This window comes from Gossypium arboreum, chromosome 4 (genome assembly GCF_025698485.1).
Source record: "Gossypium arboreum isolate Shixiya-1 chromosome 4, ASM2569848v2, whole genome shotgun sequence".
In the NCBI taxonomy this organism is placed as follows: Eukaryota; Viridiplantae; Streptophyta; class Magnoliopsida; order Malvales; family Malvaceae; genus Gossypium; species Gossypium arboreum.
In genome coordinates this window covers 121,719,033-121,741,483 of record NC_069073.1, presented here as the reverse complement: position 1 = coordinate 121,741,483, position 22,451 = coordinate 121,719,033, and the positions used below count along the sequence as shown (strand labels likewise).

Sequence of the window (22,451 nt, the reverse complement as noted above, 5' to 3'; positions counted from 1 at the left end):
TACTTTTAGTCCTTATGGATATGATATTCCCTACTCACCATAACCATACTATTGTTTGATAGGTGCGCTTGCCTTTGTCATAATTATAGTTAGTTTAGTGACCATCAGTCCCGTTTAAAGGTCAACATATCATTACAAATATACTCTATAAAATATTTAAAAAAATAAAAAATATCATAATTTTAATGAGATTTATCAAATTATGCCTACATCCTCGAACACTAATAAATATATTTCACTGCAAAAGATGAATTGAAAAATTACAAGAAAAAAATGACAAAATTTGGGATAATTTAAAACTTGAGAAACCACCTCTATTTATTATAGTACAAACACTTCACAACTTTGTATTTTTTTAAATATGTGATTGTGCTATTTCAACAAATAGACACTTTAACGAATTTGGTAATTAATACCTATTTAATACCTAAATTTTTTTATAACCTAATTGATATCCAAATTTGGGGTCCGTTAACCAATCAAGTACTTTTTTTTAACAAAATAACATTTCCATGAGGGAGGCAACATCAACATTTCGAGTTCCAATGATATTACAGAAATCTTGTGCTGATAAGGGAGTTGCTTTTAAATAACATTTCAAGCAAAAGTTGGGTTGAGAAGTAGAGGCGAATTTGAGGGGTTGGCAAAGGACCCAGCCCCCTAAAATGGAAATTTTGTTATTTTGGTCTTTTAAATTTTTAAAAGTTTTAAATTAATAAAGATAAAATTATACTTTGACCCCCTTAAAAATGATAAAAATTTGATTTAATCTTTTAAAATTTATAAAAATATATATAATTTAATCTCGGCTCCTAATTTTTTTTTTCTTGACTTCGCCCCTATTGAGAAAGCTTTTGGCTACATGAGCATGTTCATGTACTTACGTTTTTCCACCACAAAAAGGGAGTATGGAAAAAAAAAAAGATTTGGCTTCAATAAAATTAGTACGCATTATGGTTGTTTTTAATGGTTGTGCATGCATAAGCAAATGGTATAAATAAATATTGGCTCACTAATTTTTTTATGTTAAATTAATTAAAAGTTGTATCACAAATTTAGTTTTGTATGCAGAAAACAATTTTCGTTAGCCGGTAATTTAAATGTATAATTTGTAGTTCATGGAATCATGATGAAAAATTAATTTATGTAAAAATTATTGTGTTATTTAAAATCTAATAAGGGGAGATAGTTTATCTTGGTTGTCGGAATAGGATTAACTCAAGTAGAGACATAAATGTGTTAATATGGGTTTAGGGCGAAGCCAGGGGTTGGCAGGCCTAACACTCTTAAAATGAAATTTTTTTCTTTTAGTTCTTTATAATTTATAAAATTTTAAATTAGTAATAATAAAATTACTTTTTAACTCTTAAAATGATAAAAAAATTTGACTTGGCGAACATTTGATACTTGTATTAATTTTTCGCAATTCTTAATTTAAAATTTTGAAAATCTAAAGAACCCGGAGCCGTTGATAATCAGTGAGCCAAAGTAAAGTTGTGTGCAAAAAGCCAAAGCAATTCCGCCTTGTATCCATTTGGATAAATAACAACAAATAAATAATAGACTCAAAATTTTGATCTTAATTAAACACCGAGATATGAATTTTAATTTATGAATTGTAGACTGTTGGGAAGAAACCGAACAACCGAAACAAAGCGAAAGCACAACCGGTGTTCTTTCTCTCCCTACAACTCCTGTCAAAAATTATGGCAAGCGCAATAGCACAAAATATGTTCTCTAGGAACCTTAATCAACCACAAATCAACTAATGCAACTACAACAAAAATAAATAGAGACTCCGGTATTTTTACGTGGAAAACCCCTTTAAATCAAGGGTAAAAACCACGGGACTTTAGAGTCCGATCAAGAGCTCCACTATCATCAAATGTTCAACTACAAGATCACAATATCAAGCCTACAACAAGCATTCAACTCCAACAAGGCTAACAATATGTAATCTTTAGCAAAAGAGAGAAAAATGAGAGAACATAACCAAAAACGCAGCTGCTGAAAAATGAGTATTTTCGACGCTACAAGACTCGTATGAAAAATCTGACCGTACAAGTCAAGAACACCTTATCGCCTAGCTGCTGTCCAAAAATCAGCTCAATCGAACCACGGATGAACCTTCGATCGAAGAGTTGATCACTGCTGCACCAAACTTAAAAACTGAAATTTTCTTCTCTCTTTCTCTCTGTTTTAATTTGAGAATTTTTTTTTTGGCTCTCACACTTTCTGCCCACACCACCCGTAAAAGCCAAAATGAATGGCTCTCTTTTTTTTGACAAATCCAAGAAGACAAAGACACTAAATATGTGGCAGAAAATATAGGTTTCCCACATAGTGGGACCCACACCTAACATAGACAACAATATTTAATAAGATATCAATTTTGCGGGTTGTGAGTGTTAAAACCTTCCTTTTGCATAATTAACTCTCGAATGTATACATTTCAACAAATTTCTATCATAGACTCAAAATTTTCTTTTAAGAAAAAGAATTTTCGAAATTTTCCTTTTAAAAGGTGATTTTATAAGTGTTTGATCTCACCTAGCCAAAAAGATTGATGGCAACTTTTCAATTTTAAATAAAACCTTGTGTTTTCCTTAAACATAAAATTCTCATATTTTTCAATGATTCATCAAACTAATTTTGATTATAACGGAGAATTAGCTACAACATCTTTATAATTCTTTGATATTTAATAAATCTTACTTTACATATATTGTATTTTTTTTAAATTGTGCGTGTATAAACTAATAAATACTGATTTCAATTAAATGGAGATTGTTAATATTTCTTCAAAGTGGCAACATTGACACTAGGAATTGGAAGAATATTGTAATCAATGATAAGTAATATCCTCACAATATAGTAGTCAAAAATAGTCCAATGCAGAACGAAAAAGAAGGTAGGGCAGATGAGATATGAAAAAATGGCAAGTCCGTGGGAAAGTTTTAAGACTACATAACTGCCTGTGCTGAAAGCAATCACCATCGCAACCGTTGCATAGCCAAGGAGCCCAGAAACAGATTGAGCTCTATATGAAACTGTTTCACGCCAGAATTTAAATCGATATAATAGATTATCCAGAACCCCAAAGTGAATGAAGAGGGCAGAAACAGAGAAAATAAAGGCCAATGCATTTGTTACAAAAAATGCTTTAAAGGCTGCCTCAAGAATCAAAAGGGGAGTGTCTTCCACTGAACTTTTTTCACTCTTCAAACCACCAGGAACAGTTATGGCCGCTGCGAAGGCGACGGAGGCTATAAGTGCTGCCACTAATAAATGAGTATTTCTTATAGCTTCCAATCTTTCTGTAGAAACATTTCGTAAGCGGAAGTGACGAACTGGTTCCTCTGCTACTTGATCATTCTCAATTTCTGCCAACAATTCTTTGATTTGCTTCTGCCATGCCACCCACATTAGACGATTATATTGTAGATTTATTAAATATGTTAATTCAAAACTTAACTATTAATAAAACCATATCCATGGACATGCAATATATATACACACACCTGTTTAGGATGTTGTTTCCTAAAATGATTCTGTGAATTATAAACTTCTTGAGGTGTGATTCCAAAGGCACCTTCCAACTCCATTAGATTTCTGACTGATCCATATACAATCTCAATACCACCACGCTTGAAAACAGAACTCCCTAGTGGGAAGACAGAGTCTCTAAAAGCCATATAATGAAGTAAATTCAAACCTATGTTGTCCACTTTTTCACAACAATCTGGACATAAAGAGAGAATCTTTGAAACTGTTCCAACATAACCTTGTCTGGCTGCCATAAGAAGGGGTGTCATCCCCCTCTTTTTGTCACCTACATAGGCAGCTGATACATCCCTTTTTAACAGTTCTTCCACAACTGAGAATCTACGACCTAAGTGTGCAGCATAATGAAGAGGGGTGCGTCCATCTTCATCTCTTTCCTTCGTTAGATTCCCCTTCTCTAATATTACCCTTATTGCCTCTTAATCCAAGCAAAAAAAAAAAAAAATGTCAATACACCTGTTCTTTATTTATTTCAAAATTAAAAAAAAAATGGAACTAGCTCAACAACATACCTGCATCTGTAGCCATAGCTGCTGCATGCAAAACAGTTCTACCGTGGGGGCCGCCATGAGCTGTCGATTTCGATTTATCAAATAGTATACTCAGCATGACCCCGTCTCCTCTCCTAGCTGCTACGTAAAGTGGAGTCTCCTGTTTTTTATTGACAGAATACGGAAAATCAGGGTCTTCAAACTCCAACAGTGCTTTCACCACTTCAACATTGCCACACCGTGCTGCTTCATGTAAAGCCGTGTTGGACTCCTGATCCCTAATCCTCAGCATCTCCCTCACTGCACTTACTCGATCCATTCCCAGCTCTAAATCTCCATCTCTAGCATTTGCGCAAGACTTGATTAGAAGTTTCACAATAGCAGAATGTCCATACCTTGCTGCAACGTGCAAAGGAGTTTGACCCTTGGCATTCGTTTGGAGTAGCAGTGACGGACACTTGCTGAGAATTTGTTCGATAAAATCTGATCTTTTTTCTCCTCTTATAATAGTAATTAAATCACGCATAGGCGGAGAGAAGCATCCATATAGTAAGTGGAAGAATTTGATTACTGAGAGAAATATGTTAAAAAGGAAGGCAGCATTCTCCTGGGTTGCCAAGTTAAGATGGAGCAGGTTGTCATGGTTTGGGGTCTTTAGCAACTCAAGTTGAAGCTGCTGGTTTTTATTGAATACTTCAATGGTGCCTTCTGCTGCTGCCTTATACAGCCAAGCATCCATCTGAGTGATGTTCTCTTCAGGCTCCTCAGGTTCCATTGTTGATCTGTTTCTTCCTGGATAAAACCAAACAAAATTGAATTAATTAGCTTGAACCTCAAGAGAAAAAAAATACTACAAAATCAGAAATTTACCAAATGTCATACCAGTTAATTACTTGCTTGCATATCCTCCATTCAAGTCACTTACAAATGACAACTATATCTAATTTCATACTTTTAACACTGTTATAAATTCAGAAATTTACCAAATGCCTTACCTCTTTGTTAGAATGTTCAACAACTTGTCGGCAAAGGAAATCACTCTCCTCATAGTTTGAAAAAACTTTTTCTCGAAAATGCAAAGAAAAAAAAATATCAAAATCATGTATTCACTTTGATTTAATTTGTAATATGGAACATAAATTTTAATTTGTTTAATTATATAAACGAATTTTAATTTCTATTAAATTTCGTAAACCATTAATATTGTAACTATTATGACATAATTTAAAATTCACTTTTTTTATACAATCAATTTATTTATCAATAATTAGATTTATATATTTTAAATATTTACAAGGGAAACAAAATCAAAATGTGATACTAAAATACAAAATAATTGTGTGGATGAGAAAGACACGAAAAGTCAAGAAATTGTGTGGATGAGAAAGGCAAGAAATTAGGCAGCACGCCTTCTCTTTGGCTTTGGTCGTTGCTGCATGGAAGCCGCACTCCTCTTCTTTTCCTATGTTAAATTAATTCGAAGTTGCATCACAAATTTAGTTTTGGATGCAAAGGACAACTTTCATATGTAGATAATCTAAATACATGACCTATAACCTATAGAATCACAAAGAGAAAGAGATTTATGTAAAAATTATTATGTTATCTAAAATTTATTAAGGAGAGATAAATTATCTTGATTGCCAAAATAGGATTAACTTTCAAGTATATAACTTAATTTCGACCTTCTCAACAAAATAAATTTCAGCTTTTCCCTATATGGGTTAATGAATGTTTTGGTTTTGTTTTTGTTTTTACCTCGTAGAGGAAGACCGGCATCAAATTAAGTATTTTGATACTTGTATTAATTTTTCTCAATTCTTAATTTTAAGAAAAATGAAAATTTGGAGAAACAAGAGCCATTGATAATGAGTGACCAATCAAAGTCAAGTTGTGAACAAAAAGTCAAACCATTTTGGTCTTGTTTGATAATCCATTTGGAAAAGAAATTTAAATCATTTACAAACTAATATTCTCGGTGATTTAAATTTTAAGTATGTTTGATAATCCATTATAAAAGAAGAAATATAGAATTTTTCAACCAAAAATATGAAAATGATAAGTAAATAATAGACTATTGATAGATTTTCTTTTCAAATTCTTTTCATTTTATTTCTTTTAACATTATATTTTAAAATACTTTACTTTTAAAATTTTAAGAATTACATTTATTAAACAATCTAATAATATTCTGTATTTTAAGAAATATACCAAATAGATTAATTTTATAACTTAAATTGAGTACTTAATTTTGATTAGGCATAATGATAAATTTAGCCATTCGTGTTTATATATATTATCAATTTAGCTTTTATTCTTTTTTTGAGTTAAATTTGATCCTCAATCTTTTCAAAAAAGAGTCGAATTTAGCCATAAACCTTTTAGAAGGAATCAAATTGATTTTTTTTAACAAAAATATTGACTAAAATATCAAACTTTTGAACATAGCAACTTACATGATAATATCAAATTTTTTTTTGTTGACCTCGGATCCGATTTTTGTTAATATTTATTTGTTTTTGAAATGTTATTGCTTTCTATTAAATGAAATTTCACAATTTTAAAAGTCGAACGTTTCTTAACTTTAAGCTAATATTTGATTTGGGGGCAAATGTTTAATAAATATTGGGCTACTGACTTCAAAATTTATAACTTTTCTCTTTTAAACATGATGAAAAATAAATGGAAAATCTCAAAAAAGACCCCTGAATTTTGAAAATGCTACATCTTGATCATTATCTTTGTTTTGCTATTAAAAAATTGATTCACTCATTTAATATTTATTTTAATTTATCAGAAAATTGCATCATAATCAAAAACTAAGATATGAGTTTTAATTTACGACGGTAGACAACACATATTTAATAAGGTGTCAATTTTAGGTGTCACAAGGGTGCTAAAATCTTCCTTCCGTGTAACGAATTCTCTAACCTAAACATTTTTCTTTAGATTTATATCGTAGACTCAATTTTATCGAATTTTTTTTTAAAAGATGATTTTAAATGTGTGTGATCACACCTAACTAAAAAAGTTGAAGACCACTTCCCACTTTTAAATAAAACCTTGTGTTTTTCTTAAACTTAAAATTCTCATATTTTTCAATGATTTGTAAAACTAATTTTTAATTATAACCAAAAATTAAAGTAATCTTATTCAAAGAGGTAACATTCGTACTAGAAATTAGAAGAATTTTGTAATCAATGATAAATTATATTATCGCATTTATATTTTATTTATACATTCAAATTTAGCCCCGTTAAGAATAGAAAGGAAGGCCCGATGAGATATGAAAAAATGGCAAGTCTGTGAAATGCATGTGCTGAAGGCAATCACCATGGCAATTGTTGCATAGCCAAGGATCCCAGAAATAGATCGAGTTCGAAATAAAACTGTTCAATGCCAAAAACTAAATCTTAATAATATATTATCCATAACCCCAAAGTGGATGTTGAGGGCAAAAACAGAGAAAAGAAAGGCCAATGCATTTGTTACAACAAATGCTTTAAAGGCTGCCTCATGAATAAAAAAAACAGTGCCTTGCTCTGACCCTTTGTTACTCTACAAACCACCAGGAACAGTTATTACTGCTGCGAATGCGATGGTAGCTAGAAGTGCTGCGACTACTAAATGAGCATTTCTTTTCTTCTTCAAGCTTTCTGTAGAAACATTTTGTAAGGGAAAACAATGAACTAGTTCCTCCGCCATTTGATCATTTTCAATTTCTTCCAACAATTCTTTGATTTGCTTCTGTCATGCCATCCACATTAGCCGATTGTATTGTAGAATTATTAAATATGTTAATTCAAAACATAAATATTAATCAAACCATAGCCATAGAAATGCAATATATACACTCACCTGTTTATGATGATGTTTCTCATATTGAAGTGCATTATAAATTTCTTGAGGTGTCATTCCAAAGGCACCTTCCAACTCCATTAAATTTCTGACCGATCCATATGCAATCCCGATACCACCAAGCTTGAAAAGATGACACTCTAATGGAGAGGAAGAGCCTTAGAAAGCCAGATAATGAAGTAAATTCAAACCTTTGTTGTCGACTTTTTCACAACAATCTGGACATTAAGAGAGAATCTTTGAAATTGTTAAAAGATAACCTTGCTTGGCTGCCATAATAAGGGGTGTCATCTGTTAACATTAATGGAAGACAACATTAATGGCAAACAATACAAAGCGGTGCAAGTTTAGCACCCTAAAGTTGACTTTGAAAAAGTAGCATGGGATAATTTTTTTTTGGTCATTAAGATAATGAGCTATTTATTGTTTGGTCCTTGAACCTCAACTATAAATAGGCCTTCTCATTTCTCATTTCAATCATCCCAACCAATCTTTCTCTCTTAGTTTTCTCTCTTCTCCCATTTGAGAATTCTTAAGAAATTCTATTTGTTTGTAATATTTTGGAGATAATAAAGTTATCATCTGGTGTTAGTGCCAGAGGACGTAGGTATAATTTACCGAACCTCGTTAAAACTCTTGTGTTTTTTCTTATCCTATTTTTCTTTCAATATTTGAGGGTATAATAGTAGTATTTAATTGTACTATTAAATTACTATAGAAGGAATATTCTGACTAAGGAAAGACTTGGTATTTAAGAGATCCATGTGATCCACCTCTCTTCCCTGGGAATTAAACTTTGTGTGATTTTTTAGTACAATAATTTATACGCTTCCGACCCTATTGGAACAACAAGTGGTATCAGAGCCGAAGGTTAATCGTAGTATGCTCTGTGGTTGCAGTTTAAACTGATCTTCCACATCAAAAAAGATTTCCTTAGGTATATTGAAAGATTATGGAGAAAACGATCGGTTTAGGAGCTTCAATATAGTCCATGTGGACAAGACCGACAATTGCAAATGCAAGATTGGCCGTTGAGATCTTTGATGGCACAGGCCATTTTGGTATGTGGCAAAGTGAGGTTCTAGATGCCCTTTTTCAGCAGGGTCTAGACATTGCCATTGATGAAGAGAAACCAGATGATGTACAGGAGAAAGATTGGAAGGCAATCAATCGGTTGGCATGTGGCACAATTCAATCATGCCTTTTTCGAGAGCAGAGGTATGCTTTTTCAAAGGAGACTTTTGCAAATAAGTTGTGGGTGGCACTTGAAGAATTTTTTTTTGAAGAAAAACAGTCAAAATAAGCTCCACTTGAAGAAAAGACTATTTCGCTTCACTTACGTCCCAAGTACCACAATGAATGATCATATCACCAAATTTAATCAGTTAGTCACTGATTTGCTAAATATGGATGAGACATTCAAAGATGAAGATTTGGCTTTGATGCTGTTGGGGTCACTTCCTGAGGAGTTTGAGTTCTTAGAAACTACTCTACTTCATGGCGGGAGTGATATATCTCGGCGAAGTCTCATGCGGCCTTATACGATTATGAGCAGAGAAAGAAGGACAACATAAAAACTCAATCAGAGATACAGAAGCTTTAGTAGTCCGAGGTCGTTCATACACTCGGAAGAAAACTCGAAGGGAGATCAAAGTCAAAGTCCGGACTCGGAAAGATGAATGTGCCTTTTGTCATGAGAAAGGCCATTTGGAAGAAAAATTGTCCAAAGTGAAGAATAAGGGAAAAGCTGCTATAGATGCTTGTGTTGCAAAGCATGATACCAGTAACTCTGAACTATCACTGGTTGTATCATCATTGTCGTTCCATTCAGATGAGTGGATATTGGATTCGGGTTGTACCTATCATATGTCCCCTAATCGGGAGTGGTTCTCTAATTTAGTAGAACTAAATGGAGGAGTTGTTTATATAGGCAATGACAATGCCTGTAAAACTGTTGGGATAGGTTCAATCCAATTAAAGAATCAAGATAGATCAACCGAGTTCGACCGATGTTGATGCGTGCCCGCTTTGAAGAAAATCTCATCTCATTGGGAGCCTTGGAATCCAATGGTTCGGTTATTACTATGAGAGATGGAGTTTTGAAAGTGACATCTGGCGCACTTGTGATATTGAAGGGCATCGGGAAAAATAACTTGTATTATTACCAAGGTAGTACGATTATTGGAGCGATCATTGCAGCTTCCAGAACAAAGAATTGGACTCAATGCGGTTGTGGCATATGAAGTTGGGACATGCCAATGAAAAATCCTTGCAAATTCTGGCAAAGCAAGCATTGTTGAAAGGTGCAAAGGCTTGCAAATTAAAATTTTGCGAGCATTGTGTTCTGAGAAAGCAAAAGAGAGTGAAATTCGGCACTGCTATCCATAATACAAAAGGTATTTTAGAATATGTTCACTCAGATGTGTGGTGGCCTTCCAAAACACCTTCGTTGAGAGGAAAACACTACTTTGTTACTTTTGTTGATGACTTTTCCAGAAGAGTTTGGGTCTATACCATGAGAACTAAGGATGAAGTGTTTAGAGTTTTTCTTAAATGGAAAACTATGATCGAAAACCAGACTGGCAAGAAAATCAAGCGGCTTAGGACGGACAATAGAGGGGAATATAAAAGTGATCCGTTATTCGATGTGTGCCAAGAGTATGGTATTGTTCGACACTTCACAGTTAGGGATACACCACAGCAGAATGGAGTGGCAGAGCGTATGAATCGAACATTGCTGGAGAAAGTTCGATGTATGTTGTCCAATGCTGGGTTGGGCAAGTAATTTTGGGCTGAGGCTGTGACATACGCTGGCCATCTTGTTAATCGTTTGCCATCATCTGCATTAGAAAGAAAAACTCCTATGGAGGTATGGTCTGGAAAATCGGCTATAGATTATGATTCCTTACATGTGTTTGGATCCACTGTATATTACCATGTGAAGGAGTCAAAGTTAGATCCAAGGGCAAAGAAAGATCTCTTTATGGGAATCATTTTTGGAGTGAAGGGATTTTGTCTTTGGTGCTTAGACATAAAGAAAATGATCTGTAGCAGAGATGATACATTTGATGAATCTGCCACATTGAAAAAGGTAGCAGATAAAGATATTCAGACGAACGATACTCCATAGCAGGTGGAGTGTACTCCAAAACAGGTGGAGTTTGAGCAGATGGGGATTTGCCCAGTTAATAAGTCTAATTCTCCAGCCACAATGGAGGAATTAGAGGTTGAAGAGGTTCTAACCCAAGAATCGTTAAGTACACCAGAACCAGTTGCAGTTGCAAGGCCACGGAGAGAAATTCGTCAACCTGCTCGATTTACTGATATGGTGGCCTACGCCCTTCCCGTTGTTGATGATAATATTCCTGTCACTTATCAAGAAGCAATCCAAAGTTTTGAAAGTGACAAATGGAAAAACACCATGGATGAAGAAATGCAGTCTATCCGGAAGAACAATACTTGGGAGTTGGCACAATTACCAAAAGGTAAAAGAGCAATTGGATACAAGTGGGTATTCGCAAAGAAAGATGGATCTCCTAGCAAGAAAGATGTTCGCTACAAGGCAAGATTGATAGCTAAAGGCTACGCTCAGAAGGAGGGAATTGACTACAATGATGTATTTTCCCCTGTTGTGAAGCATTCCTCCATTAGAATTTTGTTGGCCTTGGTAGCACAGTTGAATTTGGAGCTAGCTCAACTTGATGTTAAGACGGCTTTCTTGCATGGTGAGTTAGAAGAGGAGATCTATATGACTCACCAAGGATACAGATGTTGGTGGTAGAAATTGGGTTTGTAAGTGAACAAATCACTATATGGATTGAAGCAATCCCGAGGCGATGGTACAAGCGATTTGATAGCTTTATGAGAAGGCGTATACACAAGAAGCAAATATGACAATTGTGTGTATTTGCGAAGTTGCATGACGGATCTTTCATTTATCTACTCTTATATGTTGATGACATGTTAATCGCTCAAGAGCCAAAAGGAGATAGACAAGCTGAAGGCTCAGTTGAATCAAGAGTTCGAGATGAAAGATCTAGGTGAGGCTAAGAAGATTCTCGGCATGGAGATAAGTAAAGATAGACAGAGAGGCAAGCTTTGTTTGAATCAGAAGCAATATCTCGAAAAGGTATTACAATGTTTTGGTGTAAATGAAAACACAAAACATGTAAGTACCCCACTTGCTTCTCATTTGAAACTTAGTGCTCAATTATCTCCGAAAACTGAAGAAGAAAGAGAATATATGGCAAAAGTCCCATATGCTAATGCGGTTGGGAGTTTGATGTATGTGATGGTGTGTACTGTGACCGACATTTCACAAGCTGTTGGAGTTGTGAGCAGGTATATGCATGATCTTGGAAAAGGACATTGGCAAGCTGTGAAATGGATTTTACGGTATCTTCGAAAAACCGTAGACATTGGTTTAGTTTTTGAGAAGGATGAAGCACTTGGTCAGTTTGTAGTTGGATATGTTGATTCCGACATTGCTGGTGATTTAGATAAACGTCGTTCAACTACGGGGTATCTGTTTACTCTTGCTAAAGCCCCAGTGAGTTAGAAGTCTACTTTACAGTCTACAGTAGCTGTGTCTACTACAGAGGTAGAATATATGGTAGTTACAGAAGCTGTTAAGGAGGCTATTTGGCTTAATGGATTGTTTAAAGACTTGGGAGTTGTTCAAAGTCACATTAGTCTATATTGTGACAGTCAGAGCAGTATTCATTTAGTGAAAAATCAAGTCTATCATTCAAGAACCAAGCATGTCGATATAAGATATCACTTTGTGCGGGAAGACTTTGAAAAAGGAAAAATTCTACTTCAGAAGATTCCGACAGCAGATAATCCCGCAGATATGATGACCAAGGTGGTAACAACAATCAAGTTTAATCATTGTTTGAACTTGATTAACATCCTGAGAATTTGAGCACCTTCAGGTGTATGGCACTCAAGAGCGCATTTGTAGGCACTACAAAAGATAGCTTTATCGAATTTGGGGAGTTGAAAGAAGTGTGTGAAGATATGATTATCCTAATCAAATCTTCAAGGTGGATATTGTTAACATTAATGGGAGACAACATTAATGGCAAACAATACAAAGTGGTGCAAGTTTAGCACCCTAAAGTTGACTTTGAAAAAGTGGCATGGGATAATTTTTTTTTATCATTGAGATAATGAGCTATTTATTGTTTGGTTCTTGAACCTCAACTATAAATAGGCCTTCTCATTTCTCATTTCAATCATCCCAACCAATCTTTCTCTCTTAGTTTTCTCTCTTCTCCCATTTGAGAATTCTTAAGGAATTCTATTTGTTTGTAATATTTTGGAGATAATAAAGTTATCATCTGGTGTTAGTGCCAGAGGACGTAGGTATAATTTACCGAACCTCGTTAAAACTCTTGTGTTTTTCTTGTCCTATTTTTCTTTCAATATTTGAGGGTATAATAGTAGTATTTAATTGTGCTATTAAATTACTATAGAAGGAATATTCTGACTAAGGAAAGACTTGGTATTTAAGAGATCCATGTGATCCACCTCTCTTCCCTGGAATTGAACTTTGTGTGATTTTTTAGTACAATAATTTACACACTTCCGACCCTATTGGAACAACATCACCCCCCTCTTTTTATCACTTATATAGGCTGCTGATACATCCCTTTTTAACAGTTCTTCCACGACAAAATTGTAACCTTTGTGTGCAGCATAATCTCAATATGTTATGACTTGTATAAGTTATGTGTTGTGTTATGCTTTGTATATTATCTATTTATGTATCCATGCCATACAATCTATGTGACATGTATGTATGTTAACTTGATTTTGCATATGCATTGGGGTGGGTTATGACATGATAGAGGAAATGTTATATGGCAGTTTTTACTACAAATAAATGGCGGCTAGACCGCAAATTTCTATATAGAAGTTCAGCTAATATTTATGAGTGGCACACCGCCACATATTGGTGTGATTGGATGAATGAACTTTTGTAGTCCTATTTGGTGTGATTGGCTGGTCGAAGTTGGTCTGTTGCGGATGGGGGTAGGATTTGTGTCTGTATTTGTATCTGAATCTGAATACACATATGATTTTGTATAAGAGAATGTGTTTGAAATTATAAATTTTTTTTCTGATATATGTTTTTGAAATTATGACATTCAAATATGATATGTGATAATTTCTGATACATTACATGACATGCTTTAATATGTAATACGATATGAAATTTCGATGTGATTATTGTTTATGCAAAACCTATAAGAAAACTCTATTTGTGGGTCAGGTCATAGACTAAGCTTCTAGCTCACTTGTTTGTTTAATACATTTTAGGTAAACTTCAAACTTAGAACCGGAGGACGTGTGGGAGCTTGGATTGGTTACCGGTTAAATGGAATATGTTGGTTTATGTTTTAGTTATTTTTGGGATTGTAATCTATTTTTTGGTTGTGTTTTGGTTTTCATTTCGTTCGTTGATTTTTTTTGATATTTTCGATCATAAAACTTCAAAGTCACATGGGTTAACAAATTGGATTAGGGTTTTCAAAGCTAAAATTCTAAAAAAATTTCCGCTGCAAATTAAGTTACTCTTAAATATTTTTCTATAAATAAATAAGTAGTTTATAACAAATGTTGGCATTAAACGGAAATAATTTATCCAAAATTGGTACTTTTGGAACAAATGAAATTGAACTAAATTTCTAAGTTTGAAATAAGTGTTTCGAACTTAGGCTTTTCTGAACGTTTGTGAGAGTTTAGCCAAGTTTTCTGCTTTTGAAACGCACAACTAAGTTTGATTAAATCAAGAGTTTCAAAACAAACTAATGTAAGTCCTCCATATTCAATCATAACATCTAGACCGGATTTGAGGTGTTACATTGTTATCTTTAAATTAATCGTAAATAAACGCATTGCCCATCCAAAGAAAGCACCACGACATTTATAATTCCTTACTTAAACAATTTAGTAAAGCAGAATCTTACCAATGCTATTTTTATGTGTGATTTTTTAACTTTATATTGTTGGTGTGAAATTTTGAATTTTTTTATTTTTATGTAATTATTTTAAATAAAATTTTGTGAACTTTAAAACAACACACCAATTAAATCTTATTTAATCTTTAATAAAAATAGATTTTTATAAATACAGAATCTATTTATATGAAAATTTTAAGTTGTAAATGTAAAAAAATAACCTTAGCTTTATTCAAGGTGAGGATTTAACAGAAAAAAAGAGTTAATATATTATTTGATACTTGAATTTCACTTCAAAATTTAATTTAGTATTAAAAGATTTTTTTTAAATTTCAGATATGAATTTGGTTTGAATGTTTAATTTTAAATTTAATTTTTTTCACTTTGATACTTGAGTTTTTTTTGTCATAGTTAAGTATCCGAGTTTAACTTTAAAAAATTCAATTTAATACTTGAGCTTCTTTTTCTTTTGTCTCAATTAGAATACCTATGTTTGTTTATTAGAGTAGACCTGCCAAATATTCATTCGGCCTCATAAAACCATTTAGTTTAGATATCAAATTGAACATTGAAACTGACTTAAATACCAAATGGTATATTAACCCAAAAAAAAGAACGTTGAGCTTCATTAGGTTTCTGAAAATATTTTTATTTTCTATATTTTGAAAATTTAAAATCAAGTTTGATAACTAGAAATAAAATTTTGTTTTCAATAACGAAAACTTGAAAAGCATGATTGATATCTATTTTTCATGAGAAACAAAATAATTTTTTTGCATTATATATTTAATATTTGAAAAACTATTAAAAGGAAATAAAATATTTTTGAATTTATAATAATTGAAACAACATTGTAATAAACCATAAAGTAATATTATCATATTTATATTTTAAATATGTATTGAAGGACTCAAAATTATCAGCAAAGCTGCCCACATACAAAGTAAAAAGGCAGGGCATATGAGATAGGAAACAATGGCAAGTTCGTGGGAAGGTTTTAAGACCACATAACTACCCGTGCTGAAAGCAATCACCATCGCAAGCGTTGCATAGCTAAGGAGCGTAAAAACAGACCAAGTTCGATATAAAATTGCTTCACGCCAAAAAATAAATCGTGTAAAAAGATGATCCAGAACCCCAAAGTGGGTGGTGAGGGCAGAAACAGAGAAAATAAAGGCCATTGCATTTGTTACAACAAATGCTTTAAAGGCTGCCTCTTGAATCAAAATGGGGGTGCCTCGATTTGACTCTTTTTCACTCTCCAAACCACCAGGAACAGTTATTGCCGCTGCAAATGCGACGGTGGCTATAAGTGCTGCAACTATTAAATGAGCATTTCCTGTCTTCTCCAAACTTTCTATAGAATTATTTCGTACGGTAAAGTGATGAACTGGTTCCTCCGCCACTTGATCATTCTCAATTTCTTCCAACAATTCTTTGATTTGCTTCTGCCATGCCACCCACATTAGCCGATTGTATTGTAGGTTTATTAAATATGTTAATTCAAAATTTTAAATATTAATAAAACCATAGCTATAGAAATGTAATATGTACACACCTACCTGTTTATGATGATGTTTCTGAGATCGAACTGCATTATCAACATCTTGAGGTGTCATTCCAAAGGCACCTTCCAACTCCATTAGATTTTTGACTGATCCGTATACAATCTCAATATGACCACTCTTGAAAACAGAATTCCCAAATGGAGAGGAAGAGCCTCTAAAAGCCAGATAATGAAGTAAATTCAAACCTTTGTTGTCCACTTTTTCACAACAATCTGGACATAAAGAGAGAATCTTTGAAACTGTTTCAAGATAACCTTGCCTGGCTGCCAATAGAAGGGGTGTCATCCCCCTCTTTTTGTCACCAATATAGGCAGCTGATACATCCCTTTTTAACAGTTCTTTCACAACTGAGAATCTATAACCAAAGTGTGCAGCATAATGGAGAGGGGTGTGTCCATCTTCATCTCTTTCCTTTGTCAAATTCCCCTTCTTATTCAATATTACCTTTATTGCCTCTAAATCCAAGCAAAAAAAAAAAATGTCAATAGACCTGTTCTCTATTTATTTCAAAATTAAAAAAAAAAAAAAATGGAACCAACTCAACAACATACCTGCATCACCAGCCATAGCTGCTGCATGCAAAGCTGTTCTACCGTGGGGGCCGCCATGAGCTGTTGATTTGAATTTATCTAATAATAGAGTCAACAAGCGCGCAGATCCTCTCCTCCTAGCTGCTATGTAAAGTGGAGTCTCCTGTTTTTTGTTGGCAGAATACGGAAAATCAGGGTCTTCAAACTCCAACAATGCTTTCGCCACTTCAACATTGCCACAACGTGCTGCTTCGTGTAAAGCCATGTTGGATTCCTGATCCGTAATCCTCAGCATCTCCCTGACTGCATTTACTTGATCCATTCCCAGCTTCTCTAAATCTCCATCTCTAGCTTTTGCGCAAAACTTGATTAGAAGTTTCACAATAGCAGAATGTCCATTCCTTGCTGCAACGTGTAAAGGAGTTTGACCTTTAGCATTCGTTTGGAGTAGCAGTGACGGACACTTGCTGAGAATTTGTTCGATGAAATCTGATCTTTTTTCTCTTTTTATCATAGTAATGAAAAAACTCATAACCGGATCGGATGAGTGAAATCTGTTTAAAAGCCAGGCGGCAGTCTCCGGGGTTGCCAAGTTAACATGGAGGACGTTGTCATGGTTTGGGGTCTTCAGCGACTCAAGTTGAAGTCCCTGCTTATTATTGAATACTTCAATGTTGCCTTCTGCTGCTGCCTTATAGAGCGAAGCATCCATGTGGCTGATGTTCTATTCAGGCTCCTGAGGTCCCATTTTTGTTGATCTATTTCTACCTGGATAACACCAAACAAAATTTAATTAATTATCTTGAAACATCCCAAGCTCAAGAAAAAAAAAACTGCAAATTAAGAAATTTACCAAATGCCATACCTATTTGTTTCTTGCTTGCATATCCTCCGTTCAAGTCACCTACAACTATATATATATAATTTCATACTTGAACACTTTAGTAATAGTAATATATAAGGGTTAGAGGTCAGGTCAATAAAGTAGGAGGTTTTATGGTGAAATTTGTGTTTAAGGAAACTGTAAAGAAAACACTTAGCAAAGAAGGAGAAGAATTGAAGAAAAAGAAGGGAAGAAAATGGGGTGTACAGCTCTTCGTGGTCAAGGCAATGCTGCCCTAAGTACTATTCTTGCTTTGTGCTTTATTAACTTTATAATTTTACTTTAAACAAAACGACAGTCTCTGGTTAGAGGTCAGGTCAATAAAGGAGGAGTTTTTTACGGTGAAATTTGGGTTTAAGGAAACTGTAAAGAAAATACTTGGCAAAGAAGGAGAAGAATTGAGCAAAAAAGGCAGGGCAGATGAAACAATATGCAAGTCTATGAGAAGGTTTTAAAATCACATAACCACCTGTGTTGAAAGCAATCACCAAGGACATTAGACATGAACTGGGTTTAATATAAAATTATATTAATATCTCAATAATTTATTTTTGATAAAAAAAGATTCAGAATTCCAAAGTGGATGGAGAGGGCAAAATTAACAAAGAGAATAAAGGCCAATGCATAACAAATGCTTAAAGGCTGCCTCGTAAATTAGAAAAGGAGTTCCTTGCTCTGACTTTTTTTCACCCTTGAAATCACTTGGAACAGTTATGGTTGCTACGAATGCCACAATAGCTATAAGTGCACTACTAAATGAATATCTCTTGTCTTCTCCAAGCTTTCTGCAGAGACAGTTAATAAGGGAATGTGAAAAAATGGTAACTTGGCTACTTCTTCAAGTGCAATATCTTTCAACAATTCTTCAATTTGCTTATGGCATGCCATCCACATTAGCCGATTCTATTGTAATGTAGGTCTATTATATATATATATGTTAATTCAAAACCCAATTATTAATAAAACCATAGCCCTTGGTCATAGAAATACACACACCTTTTCACACTGATATTTCTCGTGGTGACTCATGTCGAAGTGCATCATAAACTTGTTGAGGTGTCATCCCCCTCCATCCCTTTAACGCTTCTTCATCTCTTTCCTTTGTCAAATTCCCTACTCCAACATTTTAGCATACCATAATCTCCAACAATGTTATCCTTGCTATGTGTTTTACTAATTTTATACTTCAAACAAAACAACATTAATCTTGCATCTTGTTGTAACCTCTTCAACTCGGCCTATACATTAGATCCGAATTTGAGAGATTACATCGGCCACCGAAATGACCTAATAGCGATCAAAGTTTTAAAAGTCACCAATTTAAAATATAAAAAACTTAGTTTATTTTCAGTATGACACATGAGATTGAAAATTTGGTTAAATTTTCAGGTTTATTTACAACTCAATACTAAATTATAATTTAGCAATGAAAAAATGATTTTCAACTTAATTTTATTAAAACCATATTTCATGCTTAATTAATTGAAAATCATATATTAAATTAAGTTAAATGTCATACATGCTAAATTAAAAAAAAAAAACCTAAGCCTCATGCCACGATTTAAATAAGATATTGCAGTTCCTGAATAACAAAAAATTTTGAATAATAAATCCAAAATATTTTAATAAATAAAGCCCGAGTCAAGTCATCTATATGCCGAGTCTGCATCCTAACCTGATAGATTATCTGTAAAGATGGAAATAATATAGAAGTGAACTATGAAACTCAATCTGAGTTCAATCATAAGAAAACCACTGCAAACAACCGACAAAACATATAGAATATCAATTCATAGAATAAATCACAATTAATTAACAATACAAAATATCAGTAAATCAAATCAATTCATCACCATAATATCTCAATGTTCAAAGCCATGTATATGCCTTCTGAATGCAATGCAATTTCAAAGAAATAGAATAGTTCCTACCCAACTCCATTACACACTATAATAGGAGTTACCCAGAATTCCTCTACTTTTACACCACAGTGTAGATAAACCACTAATGTTGCATATGGACTACTAGTATGGCGTGGATAAACCAATAGTATTAAAAAGGGTGAATGAACCACCTGATTTTTCTATTTTTTTTAAACAGTTTTTGCAGACAAACTGCCATTAAATTGTGGATGCATCACTAATTGGTGTAGAAAAAAGCTACCAATATACAGTGTATTAATATGGACTAATAACACATTAGATTAGACACAAAATGAATTAATCTTAAATTCGTTTAAAAACTAATTTACTGTTGGCGTTCACTGTGTCCTTATTTTACATTTGTCCTAAGTATACCTTAGTTCAAAAATAGCAAAAAATAAAAAATAAAAACTATTTTGTTAAAAGTTGAGACGTCAAATATAATAGATTAGAAAGCTCGAAATGACTTCATCAAATTTGGTTGAAAATATATATATGGGTTTAGGAGTGAAGCCAAGGGTTGACAAGGACCTAGCCCTCTAGAATAGAAATTTTTTTTTTTTATCTCTTTATAATTTATAAAATTTTAAATTAATAATAGTAAAATTATATTTTGACCCCCTCCTAAAAGATAAAATTTTGATTTAATCCTTTAAAAATGATTTAGATATAAGCTATTAAAATGGTGGAATTACAATTTTTTTTCCTATGGTATTTAATATACCGAGATATGAATTTTAATTTACAAATTGTAGACAACACATATTTAATAATATACCAATTTTGGGCGCCAGAAGAGTGTTAAAACCTTCCTTTTGTGTAACCGACTCTCGAATCTAGCCAAAAATTTCATTTTAAAGAAGAATTTCCAAAATTTTCTTTTTCAAAGGTAATTTTATAAGTGTTTGATCACACATAGCCGAAAAGATTGGCGGCAGCTTCCCATTTTTAAATAAAACCTTATGTTTTCCCCAAACTTAAAATTCTCATATTTTTCAATGATTCGTCAAACTAATTTTTAATTATAAGGGAGAATTAGTTACAACATCTTTATTATTATTTGATCTTTAACAAGTCTTAGTTTACAGAAATTATGATTTTTTTAATCTTTTTCAAATTGTATGTCTATCAACTAATAATTTTATATTAAATTCAATTAAACAGAGATTGTTAATATTAAAGTAATAATTTCTTCAAAGAGGTAACATTGACACTAGGAATTGGAAAAATATTGTAATCAATGAAGAAGTAATATCCTCCTAATATAGTACTCAAAAATAGTCCAATGCAGAACAAAAAAGAAGGCAGGGCAGATGAGATATGACACAATGGCAAGTCCGTGGGAAGGTTTTAAGACCATATAACTGCCTGTGCTGAAAGCAATCATCATCGCAACCGTTGCATAGCCAAGGAGCCCAGAAACAGCTTGAGTTCGATATAAAATTGTTTCACTCCAAAATTTAAATCCTGTAAACAGATTATCTAGAACCCCAAAATGGATGAAGAGGGCAGAAACAGAGAAAATAAAGGCCAATGCGTTTGTTACAACAAATGCTTTAAAGGCTGCCTCATGAATCAAAAAGAGAGTGCCTTGCTTTGACCCTTTTTCGCTCTCCAACCAACCAGGAACAGTTATTGCCGCTGCGAAGGTGACGGTGGCTATAAGTGCTGTCACTATTAAATGAGTATTTCTTATAGCCTCCAATCTTTCTATAGAAACATTTGGTAAGTGAAAGTGACGAACTGGTTGCTCTGCCACTTGATCGTTCTCAATTTCTTCCAACAATTCTTTGATTTGCTTTTGTCATGCCAACCACATTAACCGATTGTATTGTAAGTTTATTAAATATGTTAATTCAAAACTTAAATATTAATAAAACCATAGCCATGGAAATGCAATATATATACACACACCTGTTTATGATGTTGTTTCTTAGATCGAAGTGTATTATAAACTTCTTGAGGTGTGATTCCAAAGGCACCTTCCAACTCCATTAGATTTCTAACTGATCCATATACAAGCTCAACACCACCACACTTAGAAACAGAACTCCCTGATGGAAAGACAGAGTCTCTAAAAGCCGTATAATGAAGTAAATTCAAACCTTTTGTCCACTTTTTCGCAACAATCTGGACATATAGAGAGAATCTTTGAACTTGTTCCATCATTACCTTGCCTGGCTGCCATAAGGAGGGGTATCATCCCCCTCTTTTTTTCTCCTATATAGGTAGCTGACACATCCCTTTTTAACAGTTCTTCCACAACTGATAATCTAGAACCCAAGTGTGCAGCATGTTAAGCATTGGCTTGCAATGCAACATATGGCTAGCAAGTCGACAGCGATCAAAGAAGGCAAAGAGAACCGAATGCAAACAACTAGCTTAGGACCATTTTGTTCTTTTGTTTCAATGTAACCAACTTCGGTTTGTTTATAACTTGTTGTCAAAGTTAGTAGGATTTGTTTTTGATTTGAAGTTGATGTAGTAGCCGATATGTCACTTACTTGTGTTTGTAATTCAAATTTGTATTAGTAGATTAGTGGGAGTAGTTAGCTCATTAGGTAATAGTCATTTTGACTTGTAAACTTTGTATTTAGTCCTCATTATCAATGAATGAAGTGTGTTGCTGATTTTATCCAAGTTTTGCTCAAGTTCTTTTTCATTTTTGCT

General features: G+C 33.5%; 2 protein-coding genes across 3 annotated transcripts; both read right to left on the bottom strand.

Moving 5' to 3' along the window:
• Nucleotides 1–2,770: 2,770 nt before the first annotated feature.
• LOC108459162 (ankyrin repeat-containing protein ITN1-like) lies at nucleotides 2,771–5,299 on the bottom strand. Of its 2 annotated transcripts, none has more exons than XM_053026662.1 (4): nucleotides 5,051–5,299; nucleotides 4,077–4,847; nucleotides 3,522–3,982; nucleotides 2,771–3,408 (listed from the first exon to the last, which is right to left on the bottom strand). In XM_053026662.1, the coding sequence occupies exons 2-4, from the start codon at nucleotides 4,828–4,830 to the stop codon at nucleotides 2,791–2,793; spliced, it is 1,833 nt and encodes a 610-aa protein (XP_052882622.1). In that variant the 5' UTR covers nucleotides 4,831–4,847; nucleotides 5,051–5,299; the 3' UTR covers nucleotides 2,771–2,790. The 2 variants fall into 2 exon arrangements, with proteins under 2 accessions (XP_052882622.1, XP_017614009.1); XM_017758520.2 differs by having other exon boundaries at nucleotides 4,938–5,064.
• Nucleotides 5,300–7,613: 2,314 nt separating this feature from the next.
• On the bottom strand, nucleotides 7,614–17,904 carry LOC108459161 (uncharacterized). The gene is made up of 7 exons (XM_017758519.2): nucleotides 17,842–17,904; nucleotides 16,998–17,744; nucleotides 16,441–16,901; nucleotides 16,015–16,326; nucleotides 8,174–8,204; nucleotides 7,914–8,053; nucleotides 7,614–7,802 (listed from the first exon to the last, which is right to left on the bottom strand). Exons 2-7 carry the CDS (start codon nucleotides 17,686–17,688, stop codon nucleotides 7,614–7,616), a joined length of 1,824 nt encoding a protein of 607 aa, XP_017614008.2. The 5' UTR covers nucleotides 17,689–17,744; nucleotides 17,842–17,904.
• Nucleotides 17,905–22,451: the final 4,547 nt, after the last annotated feature.